Source organism: Bison bison, unplaced genomic scaffold (assembly GCF_000754665.1).
Source record: "Bison bison bison isolate TAMUID 2011002044 unplaced genomic scaffold, Bison_UMD1.0 scf7180017864383, whole genome shotgun sequence".
NCBI lineage: Eukaryota > Metazoa > Chordata > Mammalia > Artiodactyla > Bovidae > Bison > Bison bison.
Window position 1 is genome coordinate 6,256,070 of NW_011494955.1, and position 27,241 is coordinate 6,283,310.

Below are 27,241 nucleotides of genomic sequence, written 5' to 3' on the forward strand. Positions count from 1 at the left end.
CAGAGCCAAGCCTGAAGTTGTAACCTCCAGTCCGAACACTGCTGCCAGCCACCTTGAGGGGAACACAGAGATCCCCTCTACAGAGACTGTAGAGGCTTCGGCTTCCAAAGGCAGCACCAGCTCCTTTGCTGGGTGTGCGGTAATAAGCCGCACTGCCCCCAACCTTCCTCAGCACCACTGCCGAGTGCCCACTGAAGCCCCCCTTGTCACCACCAGACTTGATATTCAGTTGCCGGCTCATGGTGCCAGAGCTGGGGGTGACAATGCTGGAGTAAAGCAGTCACCAATGGAGAGAGAACCTTTGATGGGGCACCCAGAGCACCGCTCCCTTTTATTCTGTCCATCCCTGAACACCAGAAAAGGGTGTTGCTCCTCTATCTGCTTTCTCCCTGCTGAAGGTCCTGAGGCCATGGGCAATTTGTGGAACAGACATCTCCAAGCCCTTTGCAGCAACAAAGCTCTTCTGATAGTGAGCAGAATACGCTGCCCTTGCAGACTAGAGTGGTCAAATCAGGCGTTTATCTGTGATCCTAATTAGGGACCTGGAGAGTTATCCCCTTCAGAGATCTCCGAGCTTAATTTTTTCCAGGGCTGCCTCTTTCTTGCTTATCTGTCAGTAAGAATCAGGGGAAATGCCCAGCTTTGTCCAGAGAAAGCTCATCAGAAAACCCCAGCTTTCCGCCCTAAAGAACCTACCCCTCTCTTTGTTGGTCCTGTTGAGGAGCTGTGGTGTTTGCACCAGAGAAGACGAAATTCAGAAAAGATGTGATGCATGTCTTCAAAGATCTAAGTCCAAGAAAGAAGTTCCAGGGCTCATTCTCTGGGTCACTGTAAGGACCACAGCTGTCTAGTAATGGAACCGACCTCAGGAAGGTAGTGGAAATGACCATATAGAGTCTGCATGCCACCCAGCAGGGGACCGTCTGGACATTTCTGTACAAGGCAGAGACTGGGTGGTGATTACCTCAACATTGCCATCTCAACAGACAGAATCTTTTCAGGTAGCTGGTAGTTCCTGCAGCTGAATTTTTTTTCCTGGACAAGGTTATCTGCTGCATCTTAGGAAATGAGCCATGAAGCAGGCTTGGAGGTGGGCCATTGCCTCCCCTGGGGAGAACGTCTCCCCTAGCTCTCCCTGGGGACATGTTCCAAGCCCAGTGACCAAGGTACTGAAGCCCTTGGGTCTCACTCCTGGAGTCAAGGTAACTGTTCTGCTCCTTTCTTGATCACTTTAGGAAGCCATTCAATTTTGGGTCAGGTGAGACCAGCTTTATGTATCTCAGGGAGCCCTGGTAGAGGTAAATGTTTAAACATTACTCCAAAAGCAGGCATCTCCTAGCTCTGACTCTGCTAGGAGTAATGAAATTCGGGAGCCTTGACTCCTCTGAAGCCAGTGATAGCAGACAGCTTCTCCGCAGCTGGGAAGGGGGAGTGCGTGAGCGGGACAGCAGGATGTGCATAGCCCAGAACGGCTTCCTCTGAGGGTTTCCTCTCACGAAGTTCTCCAAACAGCCCCAGAGGCAGCAGTGGAAGTTTCTCCAAGGTCCCTGTCTCCCATCCTTCTTGGCAGGGCCTAGCCCTAGGGCATGTGTGCTAAGTCGTAATTGAAGTGGTTTCTTGTGGTTTTCTAAACCAGATTCCAAGTGCTATTGAATGAATGTCAACAAATAATGTAAACCCCTTGACCAGAGGTGGCTATCATCTGGTCCCAGCCCCCAAGGAGCGTGCAGATCAGTGAGAGGAATCTATGCAAAGAACTTAACTTTGGATAAAGCTCTGGAATAAGAAAAGTTGGGAACAAAGGATCGGAGGTGTGCTGGGAGTTAAGGACCTCTGGAAGGCTGGGCTTCCATTACTTGTGGCAGGGTGGTGGACTAGGCGCTCCCAGGCAGATGGGGGTTGAGATAGTAATCGCAATAATGGCAGCAGTGGTAGCAGCAACAGTATCTGTTGTGGTAACAAAAAGAATCAATGTTGATTGGTCACATCACATGTGCCAGACATTGTATGAGCACTACAAGGATTTTTAATTTAATCCTCATGTTACTGAATTCACTCTACAGTTGAAGACTGAGGATTATAGATGCTAAGGAACTTGCCCAAATTCACTCAGCTAGCAAGTCGGAACTGGGTCTGGAATTCCAGTGTGTCTGGTTTCAAAGTCCATATTCCTAACCATCACCATCCTGTTATGTGATGGAGATGAGAGTTAAAGCCATGGATGCAAGACTTTCTGATGCACGAGGCATGCGCAGCAGCTATGGCTCTGAGTTCCGCATACTCATGTTTCTATATATTGTTGAGATGAGCAGATGACGAGAGAGGAAGGGGAGGTTGTCCCTGAAACGGGGGCTTATGTAAGGTGGTTGCTCTAGATGAGACATCACTCTGAGGTTGAGAGAGAAAGTCAGCCAAAATGGGGGTGGGCAGAGGGAGGAAAAGACTCACTTTCATGGGGGCTATTTTATTCTACAATGTCCAATAGCTGGGCCTTCACTGAGAGGCTCCAGCTGGGAAATCAGCATGACTCTGGGGATCTGACTCTTCCTGGGCCAAGTGTGCCCCTCCACTGCCTAGTGGAGTATGAGCCCTAATCTGTTAGGGGAGCTGGACCTCAACAAAAGAGAATTTACAGGAAAGGCATGAGACTAGGTCTTCAAAGCTGGAGAAGATTTAGAATAGATCAAAACCAGAGTTTCAGGTGCCCAGGAAAATGCTACAGAATGAACTGGACCCATCTATGCTCAGAAGTGACAGGCTGGGGAGAGCCAGGAGCAGGGCTAGGGGTCCCTGCTCTCTCTGTATTCATTCTGCAAGCAATCAGTGAGTGCTGGCGTGGGCCTGGCCCAGTGCTGAGGGCTGAGCAGTAAGAGTCTAGAGCAGTAAGAGCAGTAAGATGGTGATGATGGTGATGGTCGTGGCCGTGGTGGTTGCAACACAGAAGGAAGAGGAGGAGGCAGAGAGGAACTTCCTGACGACAGTGTGGCGATCGTGGCCAAACACAGAGGCCCCTCCCAGGAAATTTAATTGCAGAGAATTGCCTTTGCTACACAGTAGGATCTCTGACAGTTCCAATCTTCACCATGCGGGCTACCCTCTAATTACTCATCGTAGTCCACACCCCAGTCTTTGAGTTCACAGGACTAATGAGTGTCCCAAGGCTTGAAGAGATTGGTCCACTCAATAAGTAGAAAATTGAACGCTACTCGGTGAATTGCTCTAAGCTAAGCTAGACATTGAAAGAGAAACAGGTAAGACCTTCTCCTTCCAAGAAATTTAAATTGAACAGGAGGAGACAGCATATAAGCACGTGAAAGTTGTTTTGCTATTGTTATTGCTATAGTTTAATTCCTTGTGTTTAAATGAGTAATTCAGATAAGCTGTTACTGAAATTCTGCCTTTAAAAATAAATCAGAATAAAATATATTGGTCTTCCTGAGGTGGGGGTTGGGAATGGGAAGGTGGATAGATGCACAAGCATCCCAGAGGCAGTGAGTAACCCAGGTGGACTGTAGGGGAAAGTTTGACTTGGGAAGCAGAGGTTGCTAGGAGAAAAATGACAAAACAGGCCAAGGTATTTCCCTTCTCCCTGAGGATAGTGTGGAATCATGTGAGGGTCCTCAAGGGAAGAAACCTCACAGCGTGTGCTTTAGATTAAAGAACATGCTCTGGGTTGTATGAGGAGAACTATGCGGGGGAGACAAGTACCCTAGGGAGACCGGAAGGAGCTGAGCCCATGTGCACCATAATCTCCTGCCATCTTGGTTAAAGCTGCTCCTGGAGGGGAGAGGTCTGCAGAGCACACCACACTGGAGGGGAGTAGACAGTAGTGCCACAAATAATCCCAAATGGACATAACTGAGGTCATGTCAAATTGGTTTGAGAATGGATGCCAAAGGTCTTTTTTCTCTAATCCATTGTCCATTTGACTATTCCTAGACATAGTCAAGGAAGCCAGCATTCATAGAAGGTAATTAATGGGGAGAAGAAGAAGCTTGACAGATTCTTGAAGGAAGCTTGATGGGTAATAAGACTTGGGGGCAAACCACAGCACCTCAGAATGGAAAGGACATGAAGCTGAGTTCTCTGCTTTCCTTTCAAAAATGAGCTCAGGGCAGAAACCAAATACTCTCAGCCTGTCTGAACCAGTTTGAAAGGAGGCTGTTTTTCCATCCTCATCCAAAGTTAACTAGAACAAGCAAGAGAGTTCATTTGCTTTTCTCCCTCTCTCCCCATACCCTCTCCCAACACCCTTCACCTTCCTGACATGAAATTCCCTAGGTCTTAGGGAATTTCAAGTCCAACAGCAGATGGGACTGAGGCTTGGGTCGAGTTCACTGCTGCAGTCTAGAGGCCTGGGCACCTGGCTGGGGTACAGTGGGTGCAAGAGGATGTTCAGAGACTGAAGCTGAAAGTCCCGTGTTTGTAAGGTGGGAAAGGGGGAATTCTGGGCACATAAGATGAGGGCCAGCACCCCAGGCCAGATGACTGAAGCAGCTAAAGACCATTTGGTAGGGTGACCAGCTACGCCAGTTTGCCCAGGACTGAGGGTTTTTCTAAGTGGGACATGGGACTTTCTATGTTACAACCTGGACTGCTCTGGAAAATCTGGACAGTTGGTTGCCTGACCATCACCCACCACACCACAGAGTAAAGAGTATCAAATTCTCTAGTACTTTAGGGGGGGTCCCTGAAGTTAGAACGTCTCTCCAAGTCTGAAACTTACATAGTCAAGCAATTCACTGGCCTCTCACCATCCCCACTGTTCCCTTGACTCCTGTCCCCAGCACACACCTGTTAACATGAATTTCCCAGATTATTAAGAAAACAGCTGGATGGCACCAATATAAATTCAGTTCCACTGTCATATATTCAAGTCCTGTTATAAGGCACTGTATTGAGTGAAAACCCAGACAGGCAGTCAACAGGGTCAACATTTCTGCTTCTTGGTGCCACATTAGTATAAAGGACAGTGTGTAGTAAGCTTCTGTTTATTAAAACTTAGCAGAGGCTGTTCAGTGACCTGAAATCTGGCAGCAGCTTCCTTATCACAACTGGTTTCATAGAACTTCCTACCCATGTCTCCACACACCCCATCTCTGAGTCTGGGGCTTTCCGCACGTCTTCTTCTCAGCACCAGCATCTCCTTCTTTCTCTCTGTGGTCCAGCTCAGGAGACAAATGTCAGAGCAGTTTAGCCAAGTGGCTGCAGTGCCTTTAAATGCTTTTGTGCCAGTTAGAAAAAGGCGCCCCTTCCTCTGGGCAGATGCAGCCCTTTGCCAAGGTGCACAGCTGGATTTCAGGCCCCCCACTCACCCTCTCGCCAGGCCCTATTGCTGGACATAACCCTCGCAGCCCTCAGGACATTCGTGGGTGTGTGCCCGAATCTAAGGGATAGGCTCGTGTTATACAGGTGAGTTGGAGCCTTTGGTCATCAAGGTCTCCTGGCCTCCCCCCACCACCCTCAAGCTGGAGCCTTCTTCTCCAGATCTCCACTCTGACTTCCATTCCCCTGGATCTTTCCTCTTTGAGCTCTTGAAAGAAAGTGATGGTCCCCCGCCTCCCACCTCTGCCCACTCTGGCCTCTGTCCACTGGGAGCCCTGCCCAGCTCTGCTCCCCTCTGACTTAGGGGACTGCAGACTTGTTTTCACTGTTCCCAGCCTGAGTGTCTTTTGCATTCAACACTTCCTGGATATCCCTCACTAAGCTCCCCATTCTTGATTCTCTTTCTCCTCCTGCTCTGGCTCCTGAGGCTTTTATGGCTGGAGAGACTCCTGATCCTGAGGTGGACATCAAGCATGCTTTAGTTCTCTTTCTGTCCTCTTTTTAGAAAGAAAAGCTCTCTGGACTCTTTACAACTCCGCCCCCGCCCCTGCCCAGTCATCACCGGAGCTTTCCTCAGCGGGAAAGCACTGAGGTATGTGGAGACAAGCGCCGTCTTGCTCTGGGAAGGACATGCTGGCTTTCATTTGCTCTTTTCAAAATACCACCAGCTCCCGTATCTCCATTATTTCATCCATCTCCTTACCTCAGACCTCTCCCCACTGCCCCGCCCTGCCCCACAACTCCCAGCCACTTCTGGAAGAAGTTTGTAAGGTACTTTTCTAACCCCCAAACCCCTTTGTGGGGTGACTTCTTTTTTTTGAAGGAGAACAGTCAGGCTGGGGGCAAGGCCTTAATCTTTTCATCATGGCTGTAAGTCTGATGCTTGATCCGCCTCTTCCTTTGCCCATTTCCAAAGCAAACAAACAGGCTGCAAGGCGGGCTGTAATTAAACCAGTTGTCCCAATGACAAGCCCTCTATCTCCCATCGGAGCCTCGCGCAACCTGATCCAAACAGGACGGAGCAGCCCACTCTCACCCCATCCAGTAGTGGGAAGCTGGAATGGTGGGCTGGGGGCACCTGCCTCAGGTGTGGGGGAATAGCCTTCCCCCCTTCCCTGTATCCATATTGTAACTAAGCCTGGGGGCAGGAGTTAGGAGAGGGTGGGAGAAGGGGAGGAACACCCAGCAGGGCAGGAGCACCAAGGGGCTTGGATGACCACAGGCAAAGCGGGAACCGAAAGGGGAAAAAAATCTGAAAGCAGGATGTCCAGAAAGAAGTGTAAGAAATAAGAAGTGTGTGTTTTCAGAAAATGAAGCTTGTCTAGCTCCCTGAGTGGTGGGGAGGGAAGAGTTGGTCTGGAGGGGAGGAGCCAAAGTCTAGAGAGGGAGGAAAATGAGGGAGTGGGGAAGGATCGGAGGGAGGCACGGGCATGGCCTGAGCCCCTATGGATCCATGACAGACTCCTCATTCTTGATTCTCTCTCTCTGCCTACTCTGACTCCTAAAATGTTTATGGCTGCAGAGACCCCCTAGCCTCGCAGTGGAGATCAGCCTGGGTGGAAAGGATGAATTACCTGCTGGCTACAGGGAACCCCCTCACTGCTGGGAGGAGGGGCTTAAGCTCCACCCCCCAGGACACAAGCCTGCCACGGACTTAGAGGCTCAGGCAGGCTGGGCTGAAGCTGGAGTCAGCCTGTGAGCTCCTCCATCCAGAGCTGAGACCACAGCCGAGCCCCTTCAGAGAGTTGCATCCACTTGCCCTCATGGAGAAGGAGGCCTCAAGACCAAGCCCCCTCTCCCCAGTGTCATGGTTCCCCCCAACATTGAAGCAAGTGGGATATTACGTCTGGACATAATGGTGGTACCAGGACGTGAGTGGTCTGCAACGTGGGCCAGGGAACACAGAAGACTGGGCGCACTGGCTCCCACTTGAGGGAAAGGGAACAGAGGGGTAGCAGGGAGCAGGAGTGGAGCTGCACATCATAACAGAGAGCCAAGGAGAGGGCTGAGAGGGACCGTCAGCCATGGGAGAGAACCTTCTGGAAATGAACGTCGGCTGGGAGAGCAAAGCAGAATAAGGGAAGAGCTGTCAGCCTGAGATTGGAATCAAGCTGGAAGCTACTCTGACAGTCATGCCAGGGGTGTAGGCATGGAGGGATCACTGGCTGAGCGCTTGCTGAGGACATTTTAATGCATTTCATCTTCACACCAATCCTACTAAGTAAATACCCTTATTTTTTTCACTTCACACATGAGGAGAGGCCATCCTGATGGCTCTGTGGTAAAGAATCTGCCTTGCAAAGCAGGACATGCAGGAGACGCAGTTTTGATCCCTGGATCTAGACAATCCTCTAAGAGGAGGAAATGGCAACCCACTCCAGTATTCTTACCTGAAAAATCCCATGGACTGAGAAGCCTGGTGGGCTGCAAGTCCATGGGGTCACAAAAAGATGGACATGACTGAGCGACTGAGCACTTCGCACATGAGGAAACAGGAGCAGGGAGACTGAGCTGCCCAAGTCGTAATGATGAGCAGCAAAAGAAACATACTCTTGGCTGGCCGGCTGCCAGTGTGTGTCCTCTCAGACTGGGTGATCCCTCTCCAGCCGGCAGCCACCAAGCTGTGATTCTTTTGGGTCCAATGAGTTGGGAGTAGCTTTAATCTAGAACTTGGGGCTGCATCTGGAGTCTCAGCCAGAAGGATCTGGAATCCCTGAGAGAGAGGATGGATGGGTTGGAAGTAAGACGGAGGGATTCCAGTGATGAACCTCTAAGAGGACCAAATCTACATGGTGGTGTGGTGTGGATGTGCGCCAAGTGAGGAGGGAGAGGCAGGGTGGTGGAAATTGGTCTGCAGGAGAGGGGACCCTCCGCATCTCCGCTGGCCTGTGCAGCACTTGCTAAACGTGAGTGTAAGGGCTGAGGGATGGTGCCTTAAGCAGGGGGCTTGTCCTACAAACAGGAGTGGTAGCGGCCCTGGAAGGGAAACAGGAGGCAGCTGGCAAAGCGCAGCTCAAACCTCAGAGCAGCTGCCAACGGTGGCTTAAAAAGTCTAAGACACTCCCGGTCTCCAACAAGTCACGTCCCCTGTACCTCCTCCAGGAAGCCTTCCCAGACTTTGTTCAGCTCTGATGCCTTCCTTCCTCTGTAGCCCCTTGGCTGTGCCTCACCATGCCTCCAAGCCCAGATCGTCCTCCAAGCCCCTTTGCACTAGGGAGTGAGAGGTCTCAGAGGGTTCCCCTTGCAGCCGGGACGGGAGCCTGGACACAGTACAGGCGAGGCGAGGGCACAGTACTGCTGAGAGATGGGAGCTCTCCCTCCCAGGACTCCTGGATCAGCCCATCGAGGAAGAGCTGTTGGAAGGTCCCGAATCCTCTGACTAGATGTAAAGAGGTTCAGGCTGTGGCAATGCCAGCACTATCACAGCCCCTACCCACCCCGTCAGTCGTGTGAAAGGAGGGATGGGAAAGAAGGAGGGGAGACAGAAGCCAGGGCCTGGGCAACACGGAGGCTGGGGCCTGCCTGGGCATGCCAGGGAGCGAAACAGCATCTCCTCCAGCTGGCAGCTCCGCGGTAGGCACAGAGCCTCACTAAGGTTGTCTCACACCGTCTTGGTTTTAAGTGTCTTTCCTCCAGAGTCAGAGTTGGAAGGTGCAGTACCTGGGGCCGATGGCAGAGGGCGATGTAGGCACAAAATACCAGCACCAAGGAGTTACTCTTCCTGCTTGGAAATGAGCAGTTGGTGACTGAATGGGACATGTGTCAATGAACAGATCCAGTGTTTGCCCTGGCCCCGCACTTAGCCCACCTGAGTCAGGTCTCTGGGCACAGTGCTGCTCTGGATTGACTGATCATGGACCAGTGCACAGCTGGTAAACACAAAGGCCCTGTGAACACGCATTAACAGTGATTATTATCGTAACAGCTAACATCTGTTGGCTGCAAACTATTCCAGATGCTGTATTACTTGCATTATCCCTTTTCATATGCTCAACTCTCCTCTCCAGTGAGGACTTTGGCAGGTATTGAGGCATTGTGCATGGAAAACATGGACTGGACTCTGAGAGCTGGACCCCCAACTCTGCCATTTACTGTGTGACATTGGGTAGATTATTTTACCCTTTGAGCCTCAGCATATCATGAGTGAGATCCACATTATAGCAAAAATACCTGTTGGGTTGTTGGGAGAATTCATTGTTGCCAGATACAAAGTGCTGAGAGTAGTACCTGGCGTATAGAAAGCACCCATCAAAAGCCAGCTTGTATCAACCCCATTTTACGAGGGCAGGATCTTGTACCCAGTTACAATCAGCCATTAGAAGAGCCAGGATTTGGAGCCAAAACATATGACGCTCGCCAGGACGCCAGACGTAAGATAGCATATGCCTGACACAGTCCTGGCTTATGCCTGCTGTCTGTAGATCCAGTTTCACATATGTCCAGAATAGAAGTGCCTCAATTTGGTTCATAAATTCTATAAATAGCATACACATGGATGAATGTAAGACACAAATCTCTTTAACACAATTGTGTTTCATCACTTGCATGCCAAATCATCAGGACACACGTGTGTTACATGAGCTCTTTCTCCCCAGTGAAGGTGGGTGAGATGGAGCCCTGCATACCTGTGACAAACGTTATGCTGAGTGCTGACCAGGAGCCAGACTGAGGGCCCCAGAACAGAACACGGGGCTCTGAGGAATGGGGGAGGGGACAGACATGGGGGCAGCTAACGTGACACCAGGAAAATAGAGCCTCAACTGTCATATGGGTTCAGGGACAGTGCTATGGATGTGCAGGGCCCCGGTCCCCACTCTGCTGCTCATCAGGGCTGTGAACAAGGGCAGAGTGCTTAGCCATCTGGGCCTCTGTTTGCTGGCCTATAATAGTGGGGGGGATTCAAGGAGTTATTGGCCACAAACCCCAATGTTCCGTCTCATTTATGCTTTTATGACTTGATGGAGTCCACATGGAGGGACCAGAAAATGTGTGCCCATAGGAGGTGGCAATTCAGCTGGACCACCAAGCATGAGCAGGCTTTCAGGAGATGGGGCATGGGTACTCGAGATTGGAAGTTATATTTGCCAAGGTCCTGAGGTGTGAAAAGTCCTGGCTGCCAGGAAGAAAGACTGGAGTATGAGGCTGGGGAATGATGAGGGGGAGAAGGGGACACAGGCACCCTGAAGGTCACCCTCAAACAAGGTTCATCGTTGGCAGGTGGCCTTGCCCTGGAGGACTCTGCTCCTCAGCACCTTGTTCAAGGAGACTGTGTCAACTGCTTCTGAGAAAGCAAACATTCTTACAGAAACATACACATGCATCAAAGAACACTCTTCTTACTCCATTTAATTTTTCTTCACAGAAATCATCACTGCCTGACATATCGTGTGTTTGTTAGCTGCTGACTTTTACTCTCCCCACCAGACTGTGAACTACCCAAGGACAGGCTCTATGTGCTGGTTTGCTGACTCCTGCATTCCCTGTGCCTGACGATGCCAGACTCACCAAAGCTCGTGAGCCACTGCTACATGGACACAGTAGACACAGAGGCATACACAGGCAGGTGGGCGTGCTGGCCTCAAACTTGAGGATGGAAAAGAATCAGCCGGAAGAAGAGGAAAGCAAGGCTGGTGTGGGAGAGCAAGATAGGAGGTGGGTTGGCAAGAGACTGAGGAGGAAAGAAAGAAGAAGGAATGATTCTCTGACAACAAGAGACAGTTGTAGGGACACTGTGGGAGCTTTTGAGAGGCGGAGCAGGAAGCTGCGCTGAAACTCAGACACCTGAGAGTCCTGGGGTGACTCAGCTCCTTGATCACAGCAGCCTGAGCGTCTTTGTATGGGGGGCAACTGTTCCCATCTCACAGGGCCATTGTGTGGCCTACCGGGAGTAAGTGCCCAGGTGCCCAGGAAGACCCAAGCCTGCCCAGAGGCAAATCTGTAACAAATCTCTGCTGTGTACAAAGAGCAACTCTCAACCAATGCCTGCCTGGCCAGGACCAGATGGCAAAGATCCATATCAGACCAGGGACCCAGAGGGAAGCAGGAGCTGGACCAAGAGAAGTTGGATGGGGCAACTCAGATGTCAGTATGCCGGGCAACAGATTCAACACTGAGAATCAGATGCTATTGACCATTTATTGCAGAGAAGCAGAGAAGTGGGCATGACCCCAATCAGAGGACAATGAGAACCCCTTGACTGTGAAGACCCAGAAAGGTACAAGGACAGAGGGGCTTGCCTCTGGTCACAGAGAAGCATCCTGGGGATGTGTGTAATCTCTGCATACAGGGCAGTGACCCAGAGAAAGGTGCCCAAGGAGGACACTGAGAGAGCCCGTGGCTGGACGCCCTGCATCAGAGCATCACCCCACTGGGAACAAGGAGCAGGGATGGGACCAAGGCTGTGGTTATGGAGGAAGCACTTCCTGACTTGGGAAGGGGACCCAGAAGAGGAGATGAGGACATGGTGAGATGGGTGAGGTTTGCAGCTTTCTGCTCGTGAGCCAGCCTTCATCCACCCTTCATCTCGAGGCCTTTTTGGTTGCACAGCTACTGCCTGAGGTTTTGGCAGGAGCATCCTTAAGCTCGCTGCCTCCACAGCTGCCTTTGGTTTTGACATCCACCGCTGAGGATTTATAGCTGTAGCTGCTCAAGGCACCGAAGCCCATGCTGAAGCCAGTGCCTCCTGCCCCGGTGCTGGTGTTGCTGATGACAGCTGCAATCAGCAAGAAAAGGCCCAGTTCATTCAGCCTCCTGGGACATCCTGATCATTCCCTTAGTTCTCTCCCCTTGGGTGGCTTCACATGGAGACACATTCTCCATTGTCTATTTTTAGTTTATTAAGAGATTTTCATCAGCACTGGTCATTTTTCATGTACTTGACCCCATGTATTTGATCTTTTCCTAATTAGTCTATGTTGATCTATCAATGTCAGACTGTAAGCACTAGCAGATTTTATCAGTGAATTTCTGTCTGGATAGGACCAGATGAAGAAAGGCACTTCAAGGAGGCCTTCTGATGCTTCTGCTAAAGACAGCGGCTGCTGGGAGTACCCTACACTAGAACCCTGCGTTCTCTCTAGCTTTTAAACCTGCTGGAGGTTATTTCTGCTTTTTTCATCATTCAGCCAGTCAGGCTCCTCTCATTCCTTCTTACTTCAGTCCAGTACCTCTCTTATGGACTGGCCTCAAAGAAATGGAATGTAGTCATTAAGCATCATTCACTGTTGGATATCATTTGATCTCTCTACAAGTTATACTTTTGTATAACCTGTATTAAAATAGTATTTCACAATACTGTTTTTCTCCTTCATTACTAAATCCAGCTCCCTCTTTGTGCCCCTAAGTCTCCCCTTAACCCACTCTGTTATTGTTATTCTAACTTTTCTTTGGTGTCATGAAAATAGAGGGGCTTTGACTTCTGGTAGGTGACCAAGGGCAGAGCTAGGTACTGCAGATACTCACAGATGCTCACGGAATTTGGATATTCACCAGACATCCTGCAGAGGGAGAGAAAAAATCAGATAAACCTCCCTAAACCTCTTTGATCCAGGAAGATCCCTCTGTGAATCAGCCTCTCCTCTCAGACATGCCTTCCACTCCAGCCCAGCCTTCTTTCTTCCCAAACACCCGAGTGGGACCTCTCAAGAAACAGAGAACTAAGATGAAAAGTCTGCTGCAGGGAGTCAGCCTCCCCATCAAAGTGGCTTTGGGATTATCTGATGTGTGGGATAATTGTGCTCCTGCTTCCAAATAGTTATGCCTTTGGTCTGAGACAATTAAGAGGAGTGAGCTCACATCCTCACTGGGCCTCAGGCTTTGCCAGAGCAACCTTGAACCTGGGTGACTTTTGAGACTGTCTCCCCCCTCCCACTAGCCTCAAGAATGAATCATGAAGGGCCAGGGATGCTCTATTTCTCAATGTCTTCGATTCCTCCTGTGCCACCTGTTTGGGATGTTTACAGTCCTGTCCTTCCTGCTGTCTAACTCTGGTCTTTCCTACCACACCATGTCAAAACCATTTTAATAGAGTTTCACCTCAGTAGGACCTGAACAAAACCAAACTGTTTGCCCTCTACCTTCCTACTAAAGCACAGAGATAATGCTCCAAACAAAAGACATCCTCCCCCTCACCTGCACTCCTCGCCCTCCAGCAGCTTGCGGTAGGTGGCGATCTCCATGTCCAGGGCTAGCTTGGTGCTCATCAGCTCCTGGTACTCACGCATCATCCTGGCCAGTTCCTCCTTGGCCTGGAGAAGGGCGGCGTCCAGCTCATCCAGCTTGGCCCGGGCATCCTTCAGGGCACAGTCGCCCCGCTGCTCAGCATCGGCGATGGCCATCTCCAGGTTGGAGCACTGAGGGCCAAATGGATTCAGTGCTTTGGGTCAGAACATAGCTCTGAGATCCTGCTCAGAAGACCTCCCTTCTTTTGATCCTGATTGATGGTAAATGCTTTGAGGTCGTTCTGGTTTTCCCATTTTGTGAACATCACTAGAGGTGATGTCTAGAATCTGTCCTTCCCCCCAACTCCAGGCACAGTTTAGTCCAGCTCATGCCATGGCATGTAAAGGTGGAGTGCCCTTATCTTGGGAGAGAGGAGGGGAAAGGTATTGATTGAGAAAGTGGCCAGATGGGCACATGGCTCCATCGTCTCCCTCCTAGTGTATAACATCGGCTGTTCTGCCAACCTTAAAAAGTCTACCAACCCTAAAAAGTCTCTGGGTCACTGGCCTTAATTCTACCCCATAGTGTAAAAGATATCTTGGGAGATACTGTAAATAGTGAAAAAAATAGGGACCAATCAAGTTCCTATTAATAAAATGTCTATCCAATAAACCTATCCCACAGAGGATCTGGCCTCCCAAATTGCAGAGACTCATGCTACAAGGCAACAGCTTCCAATAATACTTTTGCATAACTAACAGGTGTTACTAGTTCACAAACTTCACTTTTAGGTGTTACCTGCAGAAGCAAACTGCAGGTGGGCCTCAGCGCTGCATCCAGGGGAAGCTGGGCAGATGGAGGGGGTGTCTTGGGCCTTTCAGTCATGAGCACAAGTGTTTGCCAGTCCCTGGGTTAGGCTTTGGTGGGATCTAAGGATCTGTCCCCTTCTTCTGGAGTCAAAGTTGCTTCACCCCAAGGACAGCAGCTGGTCCTGAGGCCAAATGGAATTTTTCACTGCTGTCCAGGTGGCGCTACCCTCCTCAGCCAGGCAGGCCCCCAGCAGTACAAGCATCCACTGTATTTCGGGTGAGTGTTCACAGCCTCAGCAGAAGAACCTAGGACCCAGCTACTGAACCAGGGAAAAGCACCACTATCCTCAGGACTGTGGAGACCTGATTATTTGGGAGGATGCAATAAACTCTACAACTCGAATTCCACCAAACTGTCCTCTGTTCTTTCTCACTGACCGAGATCCTGCAGGTGAACCTGGGGGACTCCAGAAGCTTGGGTCTTGTGAATGTGGCATGAGTTGAAAGGAGGACCTGAAATGTTGGTTCCTTTGAAACAATTAGCAGCTGCATTCTGGAGCCACTGGATGCAGAGTCTGCATGTTTAAATGTGGGCTTCTTTGGTGGAGAGGTCAAAAGGCAGGAAAGCACCTTGGCTGAGAACCCTCAAGAGGAGCCATCTTGGGGACCAAGCATCAACAGTGACCTCCACTGGCTCCCTGAGGAGGACATCTCCCCTGACCTCCAAAGCACGGTGGCCTTTTCATCACAAATGTCACTTTCTGGTAATAAGTTTGCCTAAACAGGTACACAGAGCATTTTATCAGATAAATAGAGTAATTGGGTACCAAAGGTAGCTTCAAACACCTTGTGTTTTTCTTTCATTTATGCAGAATTTGATTAAATACAAACATCATAGGTTCTTAATTAGTCTATCTCTCTTCTTTCCACTGCTGGAGGAGGGGTGTGTGTGTGTGTGCACACATGTACGTGCACAAGCAAGACAGAGGAGGGAAGGAGATAGGGAACTTGACTTGTCCAGGAAGCTGAGACCTTAAATCCTTGCACCAAACTCCACAAACTTTGGGAGATTCATGAGTTTGCTTGCTTTGGAATCACAAGCGTGGCCCTGTATTGTGTTCCTATGGGCTGCGTTCAGTGTAGTGCCCCCCACAGACAGCCACAGGAAAGGGCAAACCTGAGCAGAGCCCTGTGCCAAGACTAGTGTTGGGGGTGTGTGTGGCGGGGGTCAAGGTGCAATGGCGGTCTTCCTTCTCCACTTCTAAAATGCACTGCTGGCTCTCCTTCCTCTGGCACAGACTCATCCTGGGAAATTTCCAAACCCTTTCACAAATTGCACTGGGTCTAAGGTCCACTGCCCTCTTTGAAGACTGCCCATAATCCACCCATTCCTACCTAGGGTGTCCTGCTCCCTGCCACCCACCCATCATGGACCTTCTGCTCAGGGTGGGTGTCTTTCCTTCTAGCACACATGCCCACCTCACATCCACTGCTCCTGTGGGTTCCTTCACCAGACCCCCTTTCCTCTCCTTTCTGCCTTCCATCCCAAGGTAATCCCCCTCCTACAGGAAGCCTCACTCGGGTCCCCATTCATCCAGAGCCCCTTGGAAGCCCTGCAGCACTTAGGGAGTGTGATGCCCAACAAAGGATGCTACATCTTTCCATATGGATTCCTACTGTTCTCTCCTGAGAGACCGTGTTTTACCCTTTTAAATAATGAGCCTCATACAGATTGGTGCAAGATCCTCACCGTGCTGGGAAGGGCAGGATGCTCTTCTCATTTGTATAGTCTGGTACAACTGCTCTCATACTGACTGTACCAAACCATAATTGGTCTCAAACCAATGAGTGCTGTCAGCTGACTCCTTTCATAGAACCCACCTGCTTCTTCACGTTCCCAATCTCTGAGCGGATCCTCTGGATCATCCGGTTGAGATCTGAGATCTCAGCCTTGGTGAGTTTGAGGTCATCCCCGTGCTGGCCCGCTGTGGCTTGCAGCTCCTGGATCTGAGATTGGGGAACAAGAGATGAAGAGCACAGGACAGTTGAGAATTCAGCCCTTAGGGTGTTGGAGGAGAGGGAGAGTGATGGGGCACCGTTCTCTTTATCTAAGCAGCACAGGCACAAGAGGAGGAGGGGAGAGGGAGGGGGAGAAAGACAACCCTTTCCTTCTGAATAGGAAGGCCCAGCCCCAGCTCAACAGGATCCTCGGTTTCTCAAACATGAGAGCCCTGATGGAGTCTGAATTTCCTGTCCTCGTTTTGACAAAGTTGGAAACAGAAGGAAAGCTGAGATAGTGGATTGTCCACAGAAACGGCGTCAGAATCTCATTGAAGCTGTGACTGAGGTGGCCTCAGCTGTCAGCAAGGGCCTTGGCTGGGGAAGGGCTAAGCCCACACACGACCCCTAACACCTGCCAAGACTGTGGTGGATCTCTCTGGACCACAGGAAGGCACTTCCACAAGGCCCAACTCCAAGAAGCAGGAAGTCTCTGCCCAGCCCCAACACACGTGCATGCACACACAAGTACACACGTGCACGCATGATGCCAGGGTGGTAGTGTGGTCTCTGGGCCTCAGCTCACCTTGGTCTGGTACAGCGCCTCGGCCTCGGCCTTGCTCTTCAGGGCGATCTCCTCGTACTGGGCGCGGACCTGGGCGATGATGCTGTCCAGGTCTAGGTCGCGGTTGTTGTCCATGGACAGGATGACGGATGTGTCACTGATGTGGGACTGGAGCTGAGCGATCTCCTGGAGGACAGTTAGGGGAGGGGACTCAGTTAAAGGTTTCCCAAGGGGGGGGTCCCTTTTCTTGATCCTCTCCAGCAAATCCCCTGCTTCCCCTTCCTGCCCCTCCTCGGCACGTGAGCTCTGCCTTCAGCAGAGGCCTGCAGTGCTCAGGCCTGTGGGTGTGAGATGAAAACATGGAGCTTTCCACCCAGCATGGGACTGCCCTCTCCATCACACACGCAGGACTCCTCCCACCCTACCCACCCTCTCTGCCCCAAGAGCCACCATGGATCAGTCTGAACTCCTTATGTGGCACTCAGTCCTCTAGAGTCACCAATGAACCCCCACTACTCTGGGCCCCTCATACTTTAGCACAACTCCAGCTCCAGGTCTCCCCTCATTCTGCTCCTTCAGGCTGGAGTCCATGCCCTTCCCTGCACCCACGGGAATCTTGCTCACCTTTCTCCTGGAACTTTCACTGACACCTCAGGCAGAATTCACCATTCCGCTGCTCTCCCAAAGCTCATTTACATGCTGTTTTCCCTACCGGACTATGGATTCCTAGAGGACAGGAATCATTTCTCCTCCATCACGGTCTCCTCAAAGCCTACCCCCACTGCTCAGCACATAGTAGGGCCTCAGCAAATGGCAGCTGTACTGACAATGTGGGTCAGTACAGAGGTCAAAAGGCCTCTCTGCCAACCTTTGGTCATGTGACCATCCAGGCCAAGGGCCAGAAACCACTTGCAAGAGGAACAGACCACACCAGAGAGCTCAGCAGGGTCCTTACCCCTTCATAGAGGCACTTCAAGAACTTGATCTCATCTGTCAAGGAGTCCACCTTGGCCTGGAGCTCGACCTTGTTCATGTAGGCAGCATCCACGTCCTGGGGAACACAGAGAGGGACCTGTCTCTCCCCCTGCCCTCCCTCCTGCCACAAGGAGCCCCAGATTCCCTGCTCTGTCCCCTTCCGCCATGCTTCACAGGGAGGGCCCGATCCCTGTGCAAGGCCACGGCTGCACCTGGATCTAAAGTTGAAAGCTTCTGGAAGCAGCACACTGCCCGGGCAAGGGGCTTGAAGAGATGAGTGGGACATTAGAATCCTAGCCATCTCTGCTAGAGACTAAGTGACCCCTAAGGGCCTTTCCTCATCCTACAAACATCCTCATGCCAGGCGCCTAGGGAGCCCCCCGGCTTCTTCCCGCCCTCCCCACCCACCTCTTACCTTCTTGAGCATCACAAACTCATTCTCAGCAGCTGTGCGTCTGTTAATCTCCACCTCGTACCTGCGTGGGGCAAGAGAAAGGAGCGTCACCAGTGGGACAGTTCCATTCTGCAAATGCTCACTGAGCAGTGAGCAATCGCCTCTGTGCCAAAAGCTGCAAGGCAGTGACCCACAACCTGCACTGTACGTTCCCCCAGGGCACGGAGAGCCTTCTCAAAGCGGGTGTGACAAGGACAGCTTTAAAGGAAACAATGTGCAGCTCCTTCGCTCATGGTCAGGCTACCCTAAAATGTATCTACTTGGGAATGCATCTGTGATGGAGACATCATGCACGTTCTGCTGTCCCACCTTCCTCGTGACAGCCGAAAGTCACCCCCTCCCCACCAGCTGGCACCTTGGTATGAGCCCTAGCCAGGGGAGAAACCTCCCAGGCACCAAAAAAAAAATGCTATTCCCACCTTCACTCTGTAAGTTATGCCTGTTTCTTACACAGGTGAAGCAAGGTCTTGGAAATAGGGTGTTTGGATGGGGGTGAGATATTCTCATCACACATATTGTAGCTTGGAGGATCAAGAGCACCGATCATTTCACTTAAAGATCTCACTATTCCATCCCTTACTATTATCAAAGAACATGTCATCTTCCCCCAGGGGCTTGTAGATAGAGTATAAATATATAAGCAGAAAAGGGGTAGGTGGGGAAGGGGTGTGGGGCTGGGGTCTCACATTCCCTCTTCCCCTCTTGCCTTGCCTCCTATCCATGCGACCTTTTGTTTAAAAAGAATAAAAAGATTCTTTAAAGAACATAATACAGGATATTTGCAAGAGCAAACAAAACAGAGCATTGGAAAGAAATGATCTGTGCCCCCAAAAGGGCTATTTTTCATACACGTTAACTTGAGCAGTTCTTTTCAGCTTTTTACTTCCTAAGCCATGGCACTGGCTGCCAAGAAAATTAAGTTGTGTTGGAAGGCTGAAGTAGTACAGGTTAGTGAAGTGGGCTATTTAAAGTATTTAAACAGTGGAGCATTTTCTGAGACTGCCAGATTTTTCTAGTTGCACTGGGTAAAACACAGGAAATAGCTTATATGATTTATCTCAGATTCTATGTGTTTTATTCAAAAGATAATTGAAAAACTCCTTTCTATCAAGTTATACTATGAAATACTTGTTTCCATCGCAATTTTATCTCATATTATCTTACATGTTATCACATTATATCCATCCTATTAACAAAAATAAAAGTATATGCTAATTGAAGACCAATTAGCTTTTAGCACCTTATATCTTTCTACTTCATAAAATACATTGGGAGAGTTTGATCATGAGGGCTACCAGAATTGATGACATTCCTGTATTATAAATAACTTCTCATCATTTACTTCTAAAAATTGAATATCAGACTTCAATATACACATACAACGTTTATAAAGAAAAACTGCATTTTACATTACTATGGACTTAATAAATAACATATAACTTTTAAAAACAGATTAAAATGTATAATTAAAAGTTAAACCATGACAAAGTACACATGGATTTATCTTGTTTTAGAATATAGATGTATTAATTATGTTAAATCTGCATTCTTTTCATCTTTAATGTTTTCAATAACCTACCGTACAAGATGTCACCCTTAGTTTGTTGCTGAGTGGATTTTAAAATAGTCCTCAGTGAATGTTTATATTTTGATTCGATTTTAGATATGAAGCCACACTTCTTCTGATAGAAAGCAACTCTTATTTCTCTGGTTTGACAACGAAAGCTAGATTTCCAATTAAGCTAGATGGTAGATGCCCTCTATAAATTAAATGAACCAAAATTTTGGAAACTGTATTTGAGCGTGTACACATATTTAAAGAGGGGGCTCTCTGGAGGTGTTCTTTAAGCCTGTCCCCACAATCTGTGTGCTTTCAGAAGGCCAGGACTACATCACCGCCACCTTCAGGGGCTCCATACAGAGCTCAGGCCAGAGTTCCACTTCAGGGGGACTTCAGTAGAGATGGATGGGCAGATCACAAGTGAACCAAGAAAAAAAGCCCAGTTCCAACCATCTTCACCACCTTGTGGAAGAAATCACTTATCCCCAAAAATCCTAACACCTGGAAGCAAAACACCAAAATATCAGATCACACCAGGCATGGGGCATCACTCTCTCTCCTCATAGGTTGAACTTAGAAGGAGAAACCATCTCCCATCCAAGCACACTCTCAACTGTTCTCTTTAATAGTGGGATTCAGCAGCATGGAGATGCCTCACCATAAAAAAAAAAAAAAAAAAACTCTTAAAAACTCATTTTTGCTTAGCTTTAAGATGTGTTCTGAGATTGGAAGGATGTCTCCTTCTATAGGAGTCCTGGCAACTCCTATAGAAAACCTCACTCAGGAGGAGCTACAAAGCCATTTGGGTTGTTCATCTGGTTTTGAGACAATTCTCTCCCCCTCCACCCCACATTCTTCCATTTCCAATGTTTAAAATGAGCACATCATCTCCTGGGCAATTTGGAGCACCATTTTGGGTAGATCTTTTCTCTTTCTCCATTTCATCCTGTCTAGATCTCTCTCCCTCCCTTACAAGAAAGAGTAGTAATGATATCAGCACAGGATTCAAGAAGACAAAATTGCTGGCTCCAAATCACAACCTCATCTACAATCAAGACCTTCGAGCGGTGTTAATCCACCTCTCCACTCACCTCTTCTTGTATTCCTCTACCACATCACGCATGCTCCTCAGCTCCGAGTCCAGCCTCACCCGGTCCCCCAACAGCGTCTCCAGCTGCTTCCGCAGGTTGCTGGTGTAGCCCTCGAGGATGGGCTCCAGGTTGTTCTTACAGTTGTTCAGGTCCAGCTGCTGCAGCAGCTCCCACTTGGTCCCCAGCACCTGGTTCTGCTGCTCCAGGAACCTCACCTGGAAACCAAAGGTGGTCATAGCCCCCAAATCCCCCCCAAGTGTTCTTGCCTCTCAAGAGTGAGGACAGGGCCCCAGAAATCAGAAGGTATCATCCTGCAGTGGGAGTCAGGAAAGAGCAAGTTTCCTCAGAGAGTGGATTCAGCCAGAGGGACACGCCCATCTTGTCTCTAAGACAAGAAACAGGATTCAGTTTTAAATGAAATCAGGAAGTGGGTGTAAGCAATGCTGTCTATCATCTGCCACCATGACTTACCATGTGGTTAAGGCAGCATCTTTTGCTATAAATGCTGGTGTTTTTGGAGTGAAGGGAAATGAGAAGCAGGAAGAAATAGTGACTGGGGAATGGCACTGGAAAGTCACTCTGGTAATTTGCATGTTCTTTCTTATATGCAGTCTAAATTGCTCCTGGTTTGTTTCTTTCATTGGTTTTGGAAGCAGATTGTCGCATCTTTAAACTCAACATTCAAAAAAGTAAGATCATAGCATCCGGTTCCATCACTTCATGGCAAATAGATGGGGTGGAGGGGAATGGAAGCAGTGACAGATTTTATTTTCTTGGACTCCAAAACCACTGCAGACAGTGACTGCAGCCACAAAATTAAGACGCTTGCTCTTTGGAAGAAAAGCTATGACAAACCTAGACAGCACATTAAAAAGCAGAGACATCACTTTGCCAACAAAGGTATGTATAGTCAAAGCTATGCTTCTTCCAATAGCCATGTACAGATGTGAGAGCTGGACCATAAAGAAGACTGAATGCCAAAGAATTGATGCTTTCAAATTGTGGTGTTGGAAAAGACTTTTTTTTTTTTTTTTGGAAAAGACTCTTGACAGTCCCTTGGACAGCAAGGAAATCAAATCAGTCAATCCTAAAGGAAATCAACCCTGAAGATTCATTGAAAGAACTGATGCTGAAGTTCAAATATTTTGGCCACCTGTTGCAAAGAACCAACTTATTGGAAAAGATCCTGATGCTGGGAAAGATTGAGGACAGGAGAAGGGGATGACAGAAGATGAGATGGTTAGATAGCATCACTGACTCAATGGACATGAGTTTGAGCAAACTCTGGGAGATAGTGAAGGACAGGGAAGCCTGGTGTGCTGCAGTCCATGGGGTCGCAAAGAGTCCGACACAACTGAGCAACTGAACAACAATCACATCTTTACAAATCTATTCATACTTGATGGAAGGTTTCTCATTTTTGTACTGAATAACGTCAGGCCTCTGCTATGCCAACATTCCTCTTCTTACCAATCTCTTTAGTTATTTCTTCCACTGCCCTCTGTCCTCCAATACATCACTTCCTCTTCCCAAGTACAGTTGGGAGGGACATAGGCTACTGTCGCTGCCTCTTCTATTACCCTGGCACATTTCTTAGCTTCCCTCTATCTTAATTTGAGCTTCTGCAAGATAGAGTGATCACTGAATCACGGGTTGATAAATGAGAACCACTTGGGTCAGCACCAGGCACTGAGGAGTGTCAGCTATTATTAGTATCATATCCCTCATGGTCTAGATCTTTCCAGGTGGAGACGAGAGAAGCCCATTCTTTGTCTCCTCCCATTCAGTGGGATCACTGCCTATGACTCCAGAGCCATCTTCTCTGTTGCCCCAATTTCTGGACATACACACACCTACACAACATACACACACATAATTTGACATGCCCTCCTTCCAAATCTCCTCCCCTCAGCACCTTCACTGTTCTAGCCCTTTCCTCTCACCTCCTCCAAAAACCTTCCTAGTTTACATCCTTATCCCACTTCCCACCTTCCAGGTCTTTCTCACCCACCAGCCATCCTGTCCTGGGACACCCCCTGTCCTGGAACTGCAAACCCATCTCTCTGTTTGGTAGTGAGAGCCCTCAGGGGGCCCATTATGCATCTCCTGCCCCTGACACCATCCTCCCTTTCCTGAGTCTTTTCCTGCAAGGAAGGAATGAAGCTCCCCTTTAAGGGGGAGGTGGGGTGAAGGTATGCCAGACACTGTTTTAAGCACCTCAGAAACATCCAGTTCATCCTCATTATAACCTTATGGGGTTAGAGCTACTCTTGTGCCCATTTTACACAAGAGGCAAGGGAAGTTCAGAGAGCATAACTAACTTGCCCAAGTTCCCACGCCAGTGGCAGGGGCAGAGTGAGACCCGCATGTACACTGGTCATCAAGGCACGGACCGGTAGACACTCCAGCACCAACCTTGTCAATGAAGGAGGCGAACTTGTTGTTCAGAGCCTTGATCTGCTCCCGCTCCTGGGCGCGCACTTTCTGGATCTCTGGGTCCAGCTCCACGTTGAGGGGGGACAGGAGGCTTTTGTTGACGGTGACCTGAGGGATGCCGCCCGGAGGGCACACGGATGGACACGCGGGCCCCAGCCCCACGCTGCCGAAGACGGTGCCCACGAAGCCTCCCCGGCGGCCACCACCCGTGGCCGCGCAGGAACCCAGTGCGGAGCCACGCCTCCCGGCCGCGGAGCTCAGGGCCGGGCGCCTGCCGCCCCCACAGTTGAAGAGGCTTCTGCTGCCGAAGGTGGCCGTGCCCTTGATGCCGCTGGCCCGGAATGAGGCAGTGCTGCTGCTGACCCGACTGGAGATGATGGCAGAGCAGCCGCTGAAGGCCAGGCGCTCCCCACCAGGGTAGAGGTTTAACTGGCGGCTCATGGCTGAGAGGTGGAGGTCAGGGGTTGCTGGGTGGACAGGCGCAGAGCAGCTGGGCTTTCTGTCCCTGCTCAGTCCTTAAATAGTCAGAGGGCTGGGCCGGCTGGAGTCAGCCTAATAAGTAGTTCATGAATATCTTTCAGGCCACCTAGGGCCTCTTGGTTCTCCATTTATGAAATTACCATCTCCCCTCTGAGATTTTTGTCTCTTCCACCCTGAACTCCCCATGAATTCCCTATAAAATGGTCCGGAACCCTGCATTTGCTCTGCTTATCTCCTGCATTATAGTAATTTGGCTGCCTTATCTCCCCTCACTGCCCTGCAATCACTGGGGTTATCCCTGCCCAGATCTCCAGTGGAAGTTCTCAGTGGGTCTGGCCTCTTTGAGTAGAGGAGGGACCAGTGTAATAGGGTAACAGATGTCCAGGCTGGTTCTGCTTCAGAAGGACATGAACAAGGTCAAGAATATTCCAGAGAGTCCTCCTTAGTCTGTCCCCTGCTCTCTGCCCAGAAGGAAGTTCCAAGGGTAGAAACTTCTGATCTGTCTGAAGGGACTTCTCAATCTGGGAGACCAGACATGGTGACAAACAAGGCTAGTGAGAGCTCTGGTCACAAGTGCTGACAGATTGTTTTGGGCCAGAGCTAAAAGCTTTCTCCAGAAAAGCGTTTCTGGAACACGAGTTGGGGAGATGTTATCTAGGATGGAGGGAAGAAGGCGGCCTGGGGAGATGGCACGGGAGAACTTTAGGAAGACGGCCTTTCCTTAGGTTTAGGGGTTGTTTCATTGTTGTTTGGTTTGGTTTGGAGGTTTTTGATTTGTTTTGTCTTTGGTTTGTTTGTTTGAGTTTTATGTTTTGTTTTTAATAGTAGAAGAGGATCATTCCTCCAATCAAGGAAACTTTGGTCAGGACATTTGCTGCCCTGACATCTCTGATTCTGGATCAACACGTGATGGACTCTCAGGAACAGGTCAGGAGAGCCCAAGGATGACTCCCCGAGTCTGAAATTAAGAATTCAGTTCTAGAACCTGATTCCATGTAAGCTCAGGAGCATCTTTCTTCAATCTAACTCAACTTCCTTTTTTCCAACTGGAGTTGCCTTCAATTCTTCTCTTCCGTGAGAAACAGTTCCTTCCTGCTCCTCTGGCATCCAGGGGGTTCTGTCTCATCGCTCTTATAGCTCAGTCTGTCTGAGTCCTGGAACTCTATCCCATTCCTCCATCAGATTGACAGGTCCCTCTGGATTAAGGTCCTTCCCTCCCTGCTCCCCTGAGTTCAGCCAAGGCCTTGGTATCAGAGATACTCAGGACAAATGTGAAACAGACTGGAGGTCAGGACAAAGCTCGTGTTGTGTCTTCTACTCTTCGGTGGAGCCTCAGCTTCCCTTGGGACCCTAATGGGCCAGCCAGATAGTGCCTGGGGGTAGATGACTGACACAGCCTCCACTGAACCAATCACAGAACATAATAACAGCCAAGGTGTTTACCCCACAGGGAACAAGGCTCTGGGGACAGTGGTGAGTGCTGGAAGGTGGCGCCAGCCACAGATAAACAGATAGAGGAGTCTGTGGTGTTCTGGAGGGCAAGAGGTGGGCTCTCTTTGCTACCTAAGAGGAGATGCTATAGTCCATTCTCTCCAGAAAGGGGAGGACATCAGTGTGACTGGGTGATCATTAGGCCATTCAAGAAACTCAGGATTGTGCTTTCCACAATCTCATGAAAATGAGATTTCTCTCTCTGCCCCATGATTTTAGCCAGTGGTTGTTTTTGTTTTTTTTTTCCCCCTATGAACACAAAAATTAGTTTATAAGTTCTGGTCACTGAGTTTAAAAAAAGGTTTTAAATTGAAGCAGGAAAAACTTACATAGAATTGTAACTTACATAGAGCCTGGTGCAGAGAATGGACCGAGTGAACACACTCCAAGAGTGTGAACAGCTCACATGGGGTACCTGCTACCAGAATGCCAGTGTGTCTGCGCCCCTGGCTTTCAAAAGGAACCTTTGAAGTCTCCCTTTTCTTGGACACCTTCTAAGAAGCTGAGACACTTAGCCATCTGAGACCAAGCCATTTCTGCCCAGAGGTAGGTGTTGGCCACCCCTAGGCAGGAACAGGTAAGGGAACAGGTAAATGACCTTTTCTTATCCTCCAGTGAAGGGTCAACTGGCTGGATGAATCAAGAACTCCTCAACCCTCAGGCTCACCTTAGAGATTATGAAAAGGCAAAAGTGACACATCCAGGCTTCAGAGACATCAGATATATGAGGATATGGGCAAGTCGAAACGTGGCTGAAGCCTGATAAGCAGGGTTCTCATTGCCCCTGACGGCAGCTCGCTGTGTCACCTCAGGCCCTGTGACCAACTCTGCCACTAGTTCTGAGAGACAGCAACCCCTGGATTGCTGGATGGGGCCAGAAATAGCACCCTCTGAAACTAGAGGTCAGCAGTCTAACATGACGAAACTGTTTAAGCAAGGATTTGCCAGTGGGTCTCTTTTGCCCCAGAACACTAGTTCTAAGGAAATTAATAGATATCATGTAGAAAAAAACTGTAGGGGTGGATTCATTGCTGGGTTGAAAAAAAAAGAGTTAAGGAAGCATCTTATTGCAGGATCACTTAAAACACTTAGTGCTCCTGCTACACCAGAGTGAGCAACACTCAGTGCTTTCTCACAGGGTGACTGGGAAGTGAAATTCTAATTCTTTTTCTTATACTTTTTAATATTTTTGAATTTTCTAATATAAGCATATAATTTTTAATATAAATTTATTTTTTAATTGGAGGCTAATTACTTTACAATATTGTATTGGTTTTGCCATACGTTGACATGAATTCGTGATAGGTGTACACGTGTCCCCCATTCTGAAGTCCCCTCCCACCTCCCTCCCCATACCGTCCCTCTGGGTCATCCCAGTGCACCAGCCCGGAGCACCCTGTATCCTGCATTGAACCTGGACTGGCGATTCGTTTCACATATGATATGTACATGTTTCAATGCCATTCTCCCAAATCATCCCACCCTCACCCTCTCCCACAGAGTCCAAAAGACTGTTCTATACATCTGTGTCTCTTTTGCTGTTTCGCATACAGGGTTATCGTTACCATCTTTCTAAATTCCATATACATGCGTTATTATACTGTATTGGTGTTTTTCTTTCTGGCTTACTTCACTCTGTATAATCGGCTCCAGTTTCATCCACCTCATTAGAACTGATTCAAATGTATTCTTTTTAATGGCTGAGTTACTCCATTGTGTATATGTACCACAGCTTTCTTATCCATTCATCTGCTGATGGACATCTAGGTTGCTTCCATGTCCTGGCTATTATAAACAGTGCTGCGATGAACATTGGGGTACATGTACCTCTTTCAATTCTGGTTTCCTCAGTGTGTATGCCCAGCAGTGGGATTGCTGGGTCATATAGCAGTTCTA

General features: G+C 49.2%; 2 protein-coding genes across 3 annotated transcripts in view; both read right to left on the reverse strand.

Moving 5' to 3' along the window:
- LOC105001718 (keratin, type II cytoskeletal 74-like) overlaps window positions 1-286 on the reverse strand; it is a 7,549-nt gene extending 7,263 nt beyond the window's left edge. The window contains 1 exon segment of the mRNA XM_010858090.1: window positions 2-286. Coding sequence (XP_010856392.1) covers window positions 2-241 — 240 coding nt within the window. The 5' untranslated portion in view covers window positions 242-286.
- Window positions 287-11,446: 11,160 nt separating this feature from the next.
- KRT72 (keratin 72) lies at window positions 11,447-23,845 on the reverse strand. 2 transcript variants are annotated; one of them, XM_010857883.1, is made up of 9 exons: window positions 23,354-23,845; window positions 20,939-21,153; window positions 18,248-18,308; window positions 17,813-17,908; window positions 16,879-17,043; window positions 16,176-16,301; window positions 13,456-13,676; window positions 12,787-12,821; window positions 11,447-12,037 (listed from the first exon to the last, which is right to left on the reverse strand). In XM_010857883.1, exons 1-9 carry the CDS (start codon window positions 23,813-23,815, stop codon window positions 11,844-11,846), a joined length of 1,575 nt encoding a protein of 524 aa, XP_010856185.1. In that variant the 5' UTR covers window positions 23,816-23,845; the 3' UTR covers window positions 11,447-11,843. The 2 variants fall into 2 exon arrangements, with proteins under 2 accessions (XP_010856185.1, XP_010856186.1); XM_010857884.1 differs by lacking the exon at window positions 16,176-16,301 and having other exon boundaries at window positions 11,844-12,037.
- Between the last annotated feature and the right edge of the window lie 3,396 nt (window positions 23,846-27,241).